Source organism: Schistocerca piceifrons, chromosome 5 (assembly GCF_021461385.2).
Source record: "Schistocerca piceifrons isolate TAMUIC-IGC-003096 chromosome 5, iqSchPice1.1, whole genome shotgun sequence".
Classification (NCBI taxonomy): Eukaryota; Metazoa; Arthropoda; class Insecta; order Orthoptera; family Acrididae; genus Schistocerca; species Schistocerca piceifrons.
Window position 1 is genome coordinate 643,290,139 of NC_060142.1, and position 15,123 is coordinate 643,305,261.

Consider the following 15,123-nt stretch of genomic DNA (forward strand, 5'->3'; position numbering starts at 1 on the left):
ATTTGATTCTGACCACTATGGCTGCATCCTGTCAGTGACAATGTAAACGCGTCCATTATGCTGCCAGTTTGTACCAAGGAGGAACAATGTGCAGTTACTCAATTTCTCTGGTCAGAAGGGGTCAAAGGACCTGAAATTCACTGTAGACTTTCAGCACACGGGGCAGTGCTACATCATGTAAAAGCATTTATTTGTGAATCAAGATGTCTGAAAGTGAATGGTTGTGTGACATATGAAGACTGATCAGAATGTTCATCCAACAGAGTCCAAAAGATTCAGCAATCTCAATAGATGATTTTAGTGGATAAGCAAGTTACTATGACACTGATCATGATTCTGCTTATCATACCTTTCACGCCGAACTCAGCTTCCATAAAGTTTCTGCGTGATGGGTTCCGAGACACCTTACTTAAGAACTCAACATCAAACATGTGGACAGTTCCCAACACTTACTCCATCATTGTAACAGGGAAGGCGAATCATTTCTGACCAGGATAGTCACTGTTGATGAAATATGGATTCACCATTATGAGCCAAAATCAACACACCACAGTATGAGTTTTTAACTCTGGATAACCAAAGACAAAAAATTACAGACACTCTCATTAGCAGGAAAGGTTATGCTAAACATTATTTAGGATGCAAATTGGGCCTATAATGGAACATATGACAAACGGAACAACCATCAACAATGAGTCTTACAGCGATTTGTTGACAAACACACAAAAGCCAGTAATTTCTAGCAAACAATGAGCTCTGTTGTCAAAGAAACTGTTGCTCTTGCATGATAATGACTGCATGTGACTCACCACACTGTTAAAACTGTCAATAAATTGTGTTCACAGCTGCTACAATGCCCTTCCTACAGCCCACATTTTGCTCCCTCTGACTTTCATTTTTTTTCTTGGGCCACTCAAGGAAGTTTTTTGAGGTCATGAATTTTCCTCAGATGCTGTGCACAGAAAGTATGTCAAAAATGGCTTCATGACCAACAGAAAACCTTCTTCTTTACAGGAACATGCAAGCTTATAGACTGCTGGACCAAGTGCATTAAAAAGAAAAGAGAATATGTTGGAAAATAATGTACATGACAAACCAACATTTTTTTGAAAATACACTGTAAAATCAAAAATGTTAATAACATCTGACTCTCCTTCATACTACTACAACTTCTTCACACAGTAACAGTAAGTGCAAGAGCTTCTGTGTTGTCTCTTGTTTCTCCCTCTCTTCCCACCCTTGTTCTTCCCATTTTCTTTCTTTTTTTTCCAAGTGTATCATAAGCATTGCATAGAGCTCTTACTTATCAAGTAAGGTAAGTGGCAATGTGATATTTCATTTTTAATCTAATGTTATTGTTATTGCTGTTATTCTATTAACCCCAAGTAAGTAAAGGTAATCACTCACTGTATAGCTGAGGTATAGAGCAGATCACAGGCACATAAACATGATTGTAAAGGTTGCTCAACTTCCAAACAACATGCTTATTAAGTGCTGACTGACAATAACATAAAACTTTTTGAGTTAACTCTGAAGAAGTACACTGTGCAAAAGCTCACCAATGTTACAGTATATTTTACTTGCCTGTTCAAAGCCTAAAACCTCAACTACATGGTAAGTAATTTTCTTTACACATTCTGTTATTTGAATTTCATCCAGGAATGCCCAACATCATATTTGAACTTCGTAAATCAAACAAAACAATAACACATGTGCTGACAGAATCGCTCAAGTAACAGAATGAAGCTTTCATTCTACAGCACAGTGTGTGCTGTTTTCAAATTTCCTGGCAGATTAAAACTGTGTGCTAGACAGGAATACAAACCCAGAAACTTGTCTTCCATGGGTAAAATTCTTTCTAATGGAGCAATTCATTCACAATTCACGGGTGGTCTCCAATCTTCAATTCTGCTAGTACCACTGTCTTACTATCCAGTTTCTCATAATCTCTCCGGCATCCCTTTTGGACCAGCATTACAAGAAGAAAGGGTACTGCAGAGAAATGGCTCAACCATGGCCTAATGGTTGCTTCCAGAATGAATCTTTCACTCTGCAATGTAGTGTGTATTGTTTTGAAACTTCCCACCTAGGCTGTCATTAGCCATTTCTACACAATTGATATGTACACAAACACAGAAAGATAATTTGTTAATGTGAGGGTTTTCTTCCAAACTGAAAAAACAAATGTTTAATCTCTACATCCAAACATAAGGATATGCGTCCAACTATCTGCAGGCAAGTCACAGGTGGTACATACTCACACATAAAGATTGTAGAAACTCAGCAGTTTTCAAGCAGGGGTAGGTGTGTGTGGTGCCCAATGCATATATATGTTTTCATAAACAGTTAAAATTAGAAATAGAGCAGAAGCTGACAAAGTTAATGAGCCTATGTGATCTTTGTGTGTCTCTCTATGTGTCTCCCACCATTCATTGGCAAATGAGAGGTCAGTCATCTTCATTTTGGGACACTATTCCTACCTCAGAGTTTTCTTTTTAGCAATGATAAGTCCTTTCCTGTTTTTTCTATGAACCTGGTGGACCTCCACAAAGTGGATAAACTATTATTATGAAAGGACAACTACCTTGGCATCACTCAACATATCTAGTCAATGAGAGACTTCACATAGTTGACAAACTGTTATTATGAAAGGACCTGCACTTTGATGTGAGTCAACGTATACGGTTAATGAGAGACTATTAGTTATATGTTCTCTAGACTGCATTCAGTCGCTGAGCTTAGCTGTGCTGGTTCAAAATAGCATAACACATCAGATGAACTCAGCTGCTGCTGAAAAATATATTATTCTTTGTGTTTCACTACTCACACATCAATACAAATCCTTGGACTGAACATTGTGGCACACTAATCTGAGACCAGTCTATTGACTGGGCACATAAAACTACATTTTCAATCTTTAACCTGTAGTCACAGCTGTAGTAATAACCAAACCAATACTTTTCACTTATTGGTACTAATGTCTAACACTTAACACCCAATAAGTAATTTTAGTTTGAGTTGATACTAAATACTAATTACAAAACAAAACTGGAAATATCATATGGAAGGATCTAGCAGAATGTAAATGGTTTAAAAGTACAGGAAACAATTCACAAAATAGTACAGACATTGAGTCAACAGCCGCACAAACATGACTGAAAACTTAGCTATCTTTCATGCAAATCATTTTTCAAAGTACAGCACACACATGCACGTGTACACACACACACACACACACACACACACACACACACACACACACACACACACACACACCTGTACAGTTACATTGCACTGTCAAAATACAGAACACTGAGGCTGCAGTTCAGCGGACTGAGCTGATGGGCTCTGACAGACGGAGAAGGCAAAGGGAGAAAAGATTTAGGGAGAGGAAGGAAGGTGGAGTTAGGGAAGAGTGGCTGGTGGCTTGGAGGGAGGCAGCAGGTGCATGAGATAGGAAAATGACATACGGGCACCAGAACTAGTGATTTCGTGCAGTGCACTGTGACTATAGCATGGGGAGTGGATTGAGATGGGGCTCTGCACCTGCTGCCTCTGCCTCTCGAATTTCTATCTCTACACGTCCTGCCTGCATCTGAGCCATTAGCCACCCTTGGCCTACCTTCTTTCCTGTTCCTTTCCTCTTTCCTTCCTTCACCCACTCCATCTGATGCAAACACTTACCACAGTCTGTCTGTCAAACTCCAGACACTGCACTGTTTATTCAGCTGGCACAATGAAGCTGTACTGGTGTGTGTGTGCGTGTGTGTGTGTGTGTGTGTGTGTGTGTGTGTGTGTGTCAGAGAGAGAGGGGGGGGGGGAGTATTTCTTGTCAGTGATGGAATTTTTGAGACGGTGGGAAAGACACATCTGGTAACAGGACAAAATCCAAAAATCCAAGAGCATAGTAAGACAGAAAAATAATTAAGAGGCACTGGTGAAATATGTGAGGAAGAGCTGCAGAATGTAATAAAGATTCAACTAATACTATGAAACTTCTCTTCACAGAACAGGTACAATTTTAGGTGTATCTGATACGATATTAGAGTACTACTTATGAAATCCTGGTCTTACAAGGGAATATGGTTTCTGGATTCTAGTCCACACCAGTTTTAAATCACAACATGAAAAAGAAATTTCTCACTAGTGACAGAATTAACCAACCTTGAAAGTTATTACGAAAATATAACAAATAAATTCGTATATAAATAAGAACAATAGTTACAGAACAGAAGAGCAGTGAAGGAAGGATAAAGAAAATTAAGGTTAGAGTTTAAAACATATTTGAGTACATCATTAGAGACAGAACACTTGTCCAGTTGTACAATAATGCAGGAGGAAATCATGCTATTCAGAAGAACCATTATGGCAGTCATATTTAAGTGATAGGACAACACAGAATTTGAATTTGGATGGCTGGATTTGAGCCTCACCTTCCAAAAATGAGTTCAGTGTCTTACACTCTGTGGTACCTGGTAAAAACAGTGGTGACATTGTCAGCTTATAAATGCGGCGATCTGGACTGGAAATAGAACCTGTGCCTTGAATATGAAGGTTATAAGGGGAGATTTGAAATTCATAAAAGTGTATACCTGGGCGTTTCCCAGTTCGCTTCATGTGACAGAAACATAAATATAACACAACAATGGAAATTCCTGACTGGAGTATGATTTTTACATAAGTGGGAACTCACATCAAGGCAAGCAGCGGCAGCTGCAGGATCACAAAGTGATCAGATAAGTAAAATTTTAAAAACTAACTGTTGGAAAAAAATTAAGGATTTATATTCAATTACAGTTTCTGAGTGACAAATCAATGATTATGTTCTGAATTCAACAACTGGAAGCACCTAGCTCATGGAAGCCTCAGGTACAAGTGACCTTGATTTGTGTGAAATAACAGTGATAAAACCAAGCATAGTTTCAGTGACAAGAATGAAATTATAGGTTTCATGTAAGATAGGTATCTAAGGTGGTATGATCAGATACAGATGACACACACTGACACAAACAGAGGTAACATCAACAAAATGGTGGACATACATAACAGTCTATTTTTAAAGATACTGGATACATGTCTGGAATGAGGGTTTTCCAATTCCTTTTGGATTATATGTTTTGTGCCTTACAAAGGCACATGACCTAATACCATCAAAATTGTTGCATGTTAAGCACAGCAAACAAATAAAAATGATTGGGTGGGACGGAGTGGGATGAATGAGCTTTGAAGAATGCTGCAAGCTAAAGATTCAATAAAGGTGCTTTTCAGTCTCTCTCTGTTATAGCAGCTGGCAGATATGTGCTCTTCTTCCATTTCTGATATTATTAATATTCCTACACTCCATTCATTTTCAGTAAGACTGGAGTAGGCCAGGTAGACATTGCACACCAATAGACAATTAGTTATTCAATATGCCTGCTGTCCAGCGACATATGGTAATATCTCTCTCTCTCTCTCTCTCTCTCTCTCTCTCTCTCACACACACACACACACACACACACACACACACACAATGCAATGTGTTCCACACAAAGGCAGAGAAAACAAAATCTGATTAGAATTATTTTAAAATCGTAATTTACTATGACTTTTCTACATGTAAATTAAAAATTTTAACATACCAAATAACTTGTGGCTAGTATGCACATTAAAAAGGATATTCCTCCAATAAATATTTCAGGATTTTTGTCTGGTCCAATTCTTCCAGTTATGGGAATGAATAACTCAAACACAAGCACTGTGTACCATAGAACCAAAAATGTCGGGAATGCAAGACTTCCAATCAATGACATCAGCCACACTGACACTGCAAAAAAATAAAGAAACTGTTATAACAGCAAACATTTTTAAAATAGTCTCTACGTCAAATGTACACTGTGTTGTCAAATAGTTTATCATTGATCTTCAAAAGTAAAATGAGGCTCAATAAAGTAAGGTTTAATATAGGGAAAAAGCAGAGAGAGAGAGAGAGAGAGAGAGAGAGAGAGAGAGACTGGGAAGTCATTTCAAAAGTAAAATTGTGTACTATGAAACAAAAGTATCAGAAAGAGCAAACAAGAATTAGTACAACCAGAAACATTCTGAGATGTATAAATAAAGGTCATTACTCATTTGATAGAACAGCAATGATATGACAAAACACTTCCAATCCCGAGCCATCAATGGAAACATAGTCATTACACGCACATCAAAAGGATAGTTGCCATATAGAGAAGATGTTGAGTCCCAGACAGGCACAATAAAAAAAACTGCAAAACACATGAGTCGGACCCCAGCAATCAAAGACAATAGTCATGTGCATGTGAATTGTGCTTGCATGAATATGTGTGTATTGTCAATTTTAGAAGAAGGGCTTTTGGCCAAAAACTCACGTCTTCTTATCGTGGCTGTCTGCGGCTCAACATCTGCTCTATATCGTGAGTAGCAATCTATCCTTTTCATAATATTATGCAAATGGACAGATAAAAAAATCTACTCACCAAGCAGTGACAAGGGAACACACACACAAAAGGATTTAACTTTTACGATATTTTAGTAATAATCTCGTGCATGAGTTAATAAGAGTGAAAAGATGTTTTAGTAGTAATCTCTGTCTTGCATATTACCCTGGTTTCCACCTGTAAGATCTCAGGTTTTTCAAATCTCGTTCGGTGCAGTCCCCTTCTCATCTCATCTGGTAAACCTCCCCTGACCCGGGAGTCCAGGCGACTTTTCTAAACCGTAACACTTTTCCTAAGCCTCTCCAGTCCTTTTCCTCCATCCCTCTTCTTTCCCCTTCAGCTCTTCCACAAGACAAAGGAGCCTCTGGCTCCAAAAGCTTGTAAAAGTTAAATTTATGTGTGTTTGTTTGTTTGTGTGTGTGTGTGTGTGTGTGTGTGTGTGTGTGTGTGTGTGTGTTCCCCTGCCACTGCTTGGTGAGTGGATTTTTTTATCTGTTCTGTTCATTTACATTATATTATCATTAATTGATTCTATACATAATATTGTTGTTATTTCATCCTGGATTTTCAGTTGTTTACTTTTACAAAATATTCATAAAAATATTAATTAATCAGTAGGAGAAAACAATAGCTATTTAGTGTAAGTGAAAAAGCAGCAGTGTTTTCCTCCAAAGCAATAGCTTTCCTGTACAATTTTTAGGTTGCATTTAACTAACATGTGGTTCATGGTGTGGGTTCCTGTAGTCATGTCCTAGTTCATGAACCACGGGCAACATATGAGCGACCTAGTAAGTGGTCCCGACAGTCGGGATACCAGTTACTTCAGAATAAGGCTGGGCATCTCTGACATATTCTGAGTCGTGGTCAGCTTTGTGCTCATACGGCAAAGACTACCAAATCCACCGGTTAGTCCCTCAGCCATTAGGGGTAAAACCCAACGGGACTCGGGGCAAGTAAGGCTAGCAACCTGCTTCCCCGGTACTTTAAATATGATGCTGGCAACAATCAGAGCAAAATGCCTCGGACCTTTGGAGGTGACGGAGTCCCACTTCTAACTGACAAACCAGGGACTCCTAAGATACGACTTGGCAAACAAATGGTAATGAGATGGGGAGCTATTAATATCAATGGGAGCTACTCTGCGAAGAAGGTAGAACTGGAAGAGGCTGCAAGTAAGATGGGGCTGGACGTTTTAGCTGTTAGTGACATTCGGGTAAGGGGTGAGAAAGAAGAGTTAGTGGGAGAATACAAGGTCTACCTGTCAGGAGTCAAAGCAGGAATAGCACAATGGGGTGTAGGGCTTTACATCAAGAAAGAAATGGAACCCAGCATAGTTGCAATAAGGTATTTAAACGAACGACTGATGTGGATAGATTTGACAGTGTCTAGCAAGAAAATTAGGATTGTGTCAGTATATTCGCATTGTGAAGGGACAGATCAAGATAAGATGGATAGTTTTTATGACGCACTCAGTGATGTAGTTGTTAGAGTAAAGGACAAGGACAGTGTTCTGCTCATGGGTGATTTTAAAGCCAGGATTGGAAATCGAACAGAAGGGTATGAAAAGGTTAAGGGTATGAAAAGGTTATGGGTAAATTTGGAGAGGATATGGAGGCCAACAGGAACGGGAAACAACTCTTGGATTTCTGTGCCAGTATGGGCTTAGTAATCACAAACTCCTTTTTTAAACATAAGAACATTCACCGGTATACTTGGGAAGGCAGGGGAACCAGATCTGTCATTGACTATATAATAACAGATCAGGAATTCAGGAAGGCTGTGAGGGACACACGTGTATTCAGGGGATTCTTTGATGGCACTGATCATTATTTAATCTACAGTGAAATTGGGATTGTGAGGCCGAAAGTGCAGGAGGTCAGGTCCATATGTAGGAGGATAAGAGTGGAGAAACTTCAGATAAGGAAATCAGGCACAAGTACATAACAGCGATCTCAGAAAGGTACCAGTTAGTTGAATGTAGTCAATTACAGTCATTGGAAAAGCAATGGACAAGGTACAGGGACACAGTACTAGAAGTGGCTAAAGAATGTCTTGGAACAGTAGTGTGTAAAAGTAGGATGAAGCAAACAGCTTGGTGGAATGATACAGTCAAGGCAGCCTGTAAAAGGAAAAAGAAGGCGTATCAAAAATGGCTACATACCAGAACCCAGGTAGACAGATAAAGTTATGTTGAAGAAAGAAACAAAGCCAAACAGATAATTGCAGCATCCAAGAAGAAATCATGGGAAGACTTTGGAAACAGGTTGGAGACTATGGGTCAAGCTGCTGGAAAACCATTCTGGAGTGTAATTAGCAGTCTTCGAAAGGGAGGTAAGAAGGAAATGACAAGTATTTTGGACAGGTCAGGAAAACTGCTGGTGAATCCTGTGGATGCCTTGGGCAGATGGAGGGAATATTTTGAAGAGTTGCTCAATGTAGGTGAAAATGCGATCAGTAATGTTTCAGATTTTGAGGTAGCATGGGATAGGAATGATGATGGAAACAGGATCACATTTGAGGAAGTGGAGAAAATGGTCAATACATTGCAGTGCAATAAAGCGGCTGGGGTGGATGAAATTAAGTCGGAACTCATCAAATACAGTGGAATGTCAGGTCTTAAATGGCTACACAGGATAATTGAAATGGCCTGGGAGTCGGGACAGGTTCCATCAGACTGGACAAAAGCAGCAATCACACCAATCTTTAAACATGGAAACAGAAAAGATTGTAACAACTACAGAGGTATCTCCTTAATCAGTGTTGTGGGTAAAATCTTCTCAGGTATTGCTGAAAGGAAAGTGCGAGTATTAGTTGAGGACAAACTGGATGAAAATCAGTGTGGGTTTAGGCCTCTTAGAGGTTGTCAGGGCCAGATCTTTAGCTTACAGCAAATAATGGAGAAGTGTTATGAGTGGAACAGGGAATTGTATTTATGCTTTATAGATCTAGAAAAGGCATATGACCGGGTTCCTAGGAGGAAGTTATTGTCTGTTCTACAAGATTATGGAATAGGAGGCAAACTTTTGCAAGCAATTAAAGGTCTTTACATGGATAGTCAGGCAGCAGTTAGAGTTGACGGTAAATTGAGTTCATGGTTCAGAGTAGTTTCAGGGGTAAGACAAGGCTGCAACCTGTCTCCACTGTTGTTCATATTATTTATGGATCATATGTTGAAAACAATAGACTGGCTGGGTGAGATTAAGATATGTGAACACAAAATAAGCAGTCTTGCATATGCGGATGACTTAGTTGTGATGGCAGATTCGATTGAAAGTTTGCAAAGTAATATTTCAGAGCTAGATCAGAAATGTAAGGACTATGGTATGAAGATTAGCATCTCCAAAACGAAAGTAATGTCAGTGGGAAAGAAATATAAACGGATTGAGTGCCAAATAGGAGGAACAAAGTTAGAACAGGTGGACGGTTTCAAGTACTTAGGATGCATATTCTCACAGGATGGCAACATAGTGAAAGAACTGGAAGCGAGGTGTAGCAAAGCTAATGCAGTGAGTGCTCAGCTACGGTCTACTCTCTTCTGCAAGAAGGAAGTCAGTACCAAGACTAAGTTATCTGTGCACCGTTCAATCTTTCGACCAACTTTGTTGTATGGGAGCGAAAGCTGGGTGGATTCAGGTTACCTTATCAACAAGGTTGAGGTTACGGATATGAAAGTAGCTAGGATGATTGCAGGTACTAGTAGATGGGAACAATGGCAGGAGGGTGTCCACAATGAGGAAATCAAAGAAAAACTGGGAATGAACTCTATAGATGTAGCAGTCAGGGCGAACAGGCTTAGATGGTGGGGTCATGTTACACGCATGGGAGAAGCAAGTTTACCCAAGAGACTCATGGATTCAGCAGTAGAGGGTAGGAGGAGTCGGGGCAGACTGAGGAGAAGGTACCTGGATTCGGTTAAGAATGATTTTGAAGTAATAGGTTTAACATCAGAAGAGGCACCAATGTTAGCACTGAATAGGGGATCACGGAGGAACTGTATAAGGGGGGCTATGCTCCAGACTGAATGCTGAAAGGCATAATCAGTCTTAAATGATGATGATGATGATGATGATGATGATGATGTGATGATGAACTGCAAAAAGTATTTACGAATACAGTGATATTTTATTGTCAAGAGAATCTACAGATTTGACTTCTAAGAGCTGCTACAACTCTGTTAAAGTATACCTTGACTCATTTCATCAATATGAAATGTGATTCATTCATCTTGTATATGTGATTTATCATCTTGTGACATACAATTCTCAAATCATTTGGTTTTATGTATAGGATGCATGCCAAGTTTTATGATGAGAATGATTTTTATATGAAATACGAAAGTTTGTATTACTTTACATACATTTCTGGGATACAGCTTCATAAATATTTATTATAGTTTTCTGAACACAAAAAATTAAATTTACAATTCACTTTTTCAAACTGTGAAACTGTTGTCAATAAATTCTTCAACAGAACAATAGCACTTTTCCACCAGAAGGGTGAATAGTAATCTTTTCCAGTGAATAACGCTCCCCATTAAATACATTACTGCCTGGGCATAGCATTTTAAACAGTGTGTCAGAAGTTATAAATCCTTCTAATGACAATTGCTGTAGTTGCAATGGAAAGTGTATGTTGCTTTTTGTACAAAAAAATCAACACCTCATGTAATGTAAAGGGAAGGGATGAATAGTATTTTTAAATATTTAACAGTAGTTTCCCCTTAGTATAGGCTCTACAGAGCACAATGAAGAATTAGCAATTATGGACAGCAAATGTAATCATCCTCACTCTTCTCTTTTCTTGCAGCATGTAAGGGTACTACATTGACTGGGGTGGCAAGTTCTTTAATAGATGGACATCCACTTTGAACTACGAGTAAGAGACAGAGGATACGAGCCAAGGGATGACTACAGAAGCACAGTGTGACTTGGGATGAGTACAGAAGCATGGTGTGACTGAAGATAGGAATTCATTCAGTGAATAAGTAGTGGAAGAGGATAAGTAGTGAAAGTGTACATTAATTGAAAAATTCAGGGTAAATTAATGTAATAAGATGTTCTGAACCAAGTCACGTCAGACACTTTGTGGTTCCAATGTTTAAAACTAACAATTGTACGTGCATATTGAGAAATGCTACTTCTCCAAAATAGTACTCAATTTAAAATTCTGTAAATTTCATGAAAAAATATTCCACACTGATGGTAACCAGAATAAAACGAGTTGTACAGAGGATGACAAGTATGACTGCAAAATGAAATATAGTTAGATTGCAATTATGTCTAACAAACATTGTCTTTATATAATAGAGGGAAACATTCCACATGGGAAAAATATATCTAAAAACAAAGATGATGTGACTTACCGAACGAAAGCACTGGCAGGTCAATAGACACACAAACAAACACAAACATACACACAAAATTCTAGCTTTCGCAACAAACGGTTGCTTCGTCAGGAAAGAGGGAAGGAGAGGGAAAGACGAAAGGAAGTGGGTTTTAAGGGAGAGGGTAAGGAGTCATTCCAATCCCGGGAGCAGAAAGACTTACCTTAGGGAGAAAAAAGGACGGGTATACACTCACACACACACACACACACACACACACACACACATATCCATCCACACATATACAGACACAAGCAGACATATTTGAAGACAAAGAGTTTGGGCAGAGATGTCAGTTGAGGCGGAAGAGCAGAGGCAAAGATGATGTTGAATGACAGGTGAGGTATGAGTGGCGGCAACTTGAAATTAGTGGAGATTGAGGCCTGGTGGGTAACGGGAAGAGAGGATATATTGAAGGGCAAGTTCCTATCTCCGGAGTTCGGATAGGTTGGTGTTGGTGGGAAGTATCCAGATAACCCGGACGGTGTAACACTGTGCCAAGATGTGCTGGCCGTGCACCAAGGCATGTTTAGCCACAGGGTGATCCTCATTACCAACAAACACTGTCTGCCTGTGCCCATTCATGCGAATCGACAGTTTGTTGCTGGTCATTCCCACATAGAATGCATCACAGTGTAGGCAGGTCAGTTGGTAAATCACGTGGGTGCTTTCACATGTGGCTCTGCCTTTGATCGTGTACACCTTCCGGGTTACAGGACTGGAGTAGGTGGTGGTGGGAGGGTGCATGGGACAGGTTTTACACCGGGGGCGGTTACAAGGATAGGAGCCAGAGGGTAGGGAAGGTGGTTTGGGGATTTCATAGGGATGAACTAAGAGGTTACGAAGGTTAGGTGGACAGCGGAAAGACACTCTTGGTGGAGTGGGGAGGATTTCATGAAGGATGGATCTCATTTCAGCGCAGGATTTGAGGAAGTCGTATCCCTGCTGGAGAGCCACATTCAGAGTCTGGTCCAGTCCCGGAAAGTATTCTGTCACAAGTGGGGCACATTTGTGGTTCTTCTGTGGGCGATTCTGGGTTTGAGGGGATGAGGAAGTGGCTGTGGTTATTGCTTCTGTACCAGGTCGGGAGGGTAGTTGCGGGATGCGAAAGCTGTTGTCAGGTTGTTGGTGTAATGGTTCAGGGATTCCGGACTGGAGCAGATTCGTTTGCCACGAAGACCTAGGCTGTAGGGAAGGGACCGTTTGATGTGGAATGGGTGGCAGCTGTGATAATGGAGGTACTGTTGCTTGTTGGTGGGCTTGATGTGGACGGACGTGTGAAGCTGGCCATTGGACAGGTGGAGGTCAATGTCAAGGAAAGTGGCATGGGATTTGGAGTAGGACCAGGTGAATCTGATGGAACCAAAGGAGTTGAGGTTGGAGAGGAAATTCTGGAGTTCTTCTTCGCTGTGAGTCCAGGTCATGAAGATGTCATCAATAAATCTGTACCAAACTTTGGGTTGGCAGGCCTGCGTAACCAAGAAGGCTTCCTCTAAGCAACCCATAAATAGGTTGGTGTACGAGGGGGCCATCCTGGTACCCATGGCTGTTCCCTTTAATTGTTGGTATGTCTGGCCTTCAAAAGTGAAGTAGTTGTGGGTCAGGATGAAGCTGCAGATTTATTGATGACATTTTCATGATCTGGACTCACAGTGAAGAAGAACTCCAGAATTTCCTCTCCAACCTCAACTCCTTTGGTTCCATCAGATTCACCTGGTCCTACTCCAAATCCCATGCCACTTTCCTTGACGTTGACCTCCACCTGTCCAATGGCCAGCTTCACACGTCTGTCCACATCAAGCCCACCAACAAGCAACAGTACCTCCATTATGACAGCTGCCACCCATTCCACATCAAACGGTCCCTTCCCTACAGCCTAGGTCTTCGTGGCAAACGAATCTGCTCCAGTCCGGAATCCCTGAACCATTACACCAACAACCTGACAACAGCTTTCGCATCCCGCAACTACCCTCCCGACAGAAGCAAATAACCAGAGCCACTTCCTCGTCCCCTCAAACCCAGAATCCCCCACAGAAGAACCACAAATGTGCCCCACTTGTGACAGGATACTTTCCGGGACTGGACCAGACTCTGAATGTGGCTCTCCAGCAGGGATACGACTTCCTCAAATCCTGCCCTGAAATGAGATCCATCCTTCATGAAATCCTCCCCACTCCACCAAGAGTGTCTTTCCGCCGTCCACCTAACCTTCGTAACCTCTTAGTTCATCCCTATGAAATCCCCAAACCACCTTCCCTACCCTCTGGCTCCTATCCTTGTAACCGCCCCCGGTGTAAAACCTGTCCCATGCACCCTCCCACCACCACCTACTCCAGTCCTGTAACCCGGAAGGTGTACACGATCAAAGGCAGAGCCACATGTGAAAGCACCCACGTGATTTACCAACTGACCTGCCTACACTGTGATGCATTCTATGTGGGAATGACCAGCAACAAACTGTCCATTCGCATGAATGGACACAGGCAGACAGTGTTTGTTGGAAATGAGGATCACCCTGTGGCTAAACATGCCTTGGTGCACGGCCAGCACATCTTGGCACAGTGTTACACCGTCCGGGTTATCTGGATACTTCCCACCAACACCAACCTATCTGAACTCCGGAGATAGGAACTTGCTCTTCAATATATCCTCTCTTCCCGTTACCCACCAGGCCTCAATCTCCACTAATTTCAAGTTGCCGCCACTCATACCTCACCTGTCACTCAACATCATCTTTGCCTCTGCACTTCCGCTTCGACTGACATCTCTGCCCAAACTCTTTGTCTTCAAATATGTCTGCTTGTGTCTGTATATGTGTGGATGGATATGTGTGTGTGTGCGCGCGAGTGTATACCCGTCCTTTTTTCTCCCTAAGGTAAGTCTTTCTGCTCCCGGGATTGGAATGACTCCTTACCCTCTCCCTTAAAACCCACTTCCTTTCGTCTTTCCCTCTCCTTCCCTCTTTCCTGACGAAGCAACCATTTGTTGCAATAGCTAGAATTTTGTGTGTATGTTTGTGTTTGTTTGTGTGTCTATCGACCTGCCAGTGCTTTTGTTCGGTAAGTCACATCATCTATGTGTTTAGATATAAACATTGTCTTTAATTGGAAATATTTCTTATTACTCATAAGTTACAACCAAGGACATTACATTATTTATTACATTTCAATGCAAAATTTTTCCAGCTATATTAAAAGATCAAGACAGGGACAGGGCACTGGTAACACACACATGGTCACATCTCTTAATGTTCCCTTGTTCGTCTGTTTGTAGCATATCCATCTCCAACCAAATATATTC

The 15,123-nt window shown here is 40.9% G+C and overlaps 1 protein-coding gene across 2 annotated transcripts in view; it reads right to left on the bottom strand.

Annotated features, from left to right (window-relative positions):
• Positions 1-15,123, bottom strand: part of LOC124798387 (endoplasmic reticulum metallopeptidase 1-like) — a 250,540-nt gene that overhangs the window by 56,433 nt on the left and 178,984 nt on the right. For both annotated transcript variants that reach the window (XM_047261761.1, XM_047261760.1), the window contains exon 9: positions 5,622-5,806. In XM_047261761.1, coding sequence (XP_047117717.1) covers positions 5,622-5,806 — 185 coding nt within the window. The remainder of the gene's footprint in view (positions 1-5,621; positions 5,807-15,123) is intronic.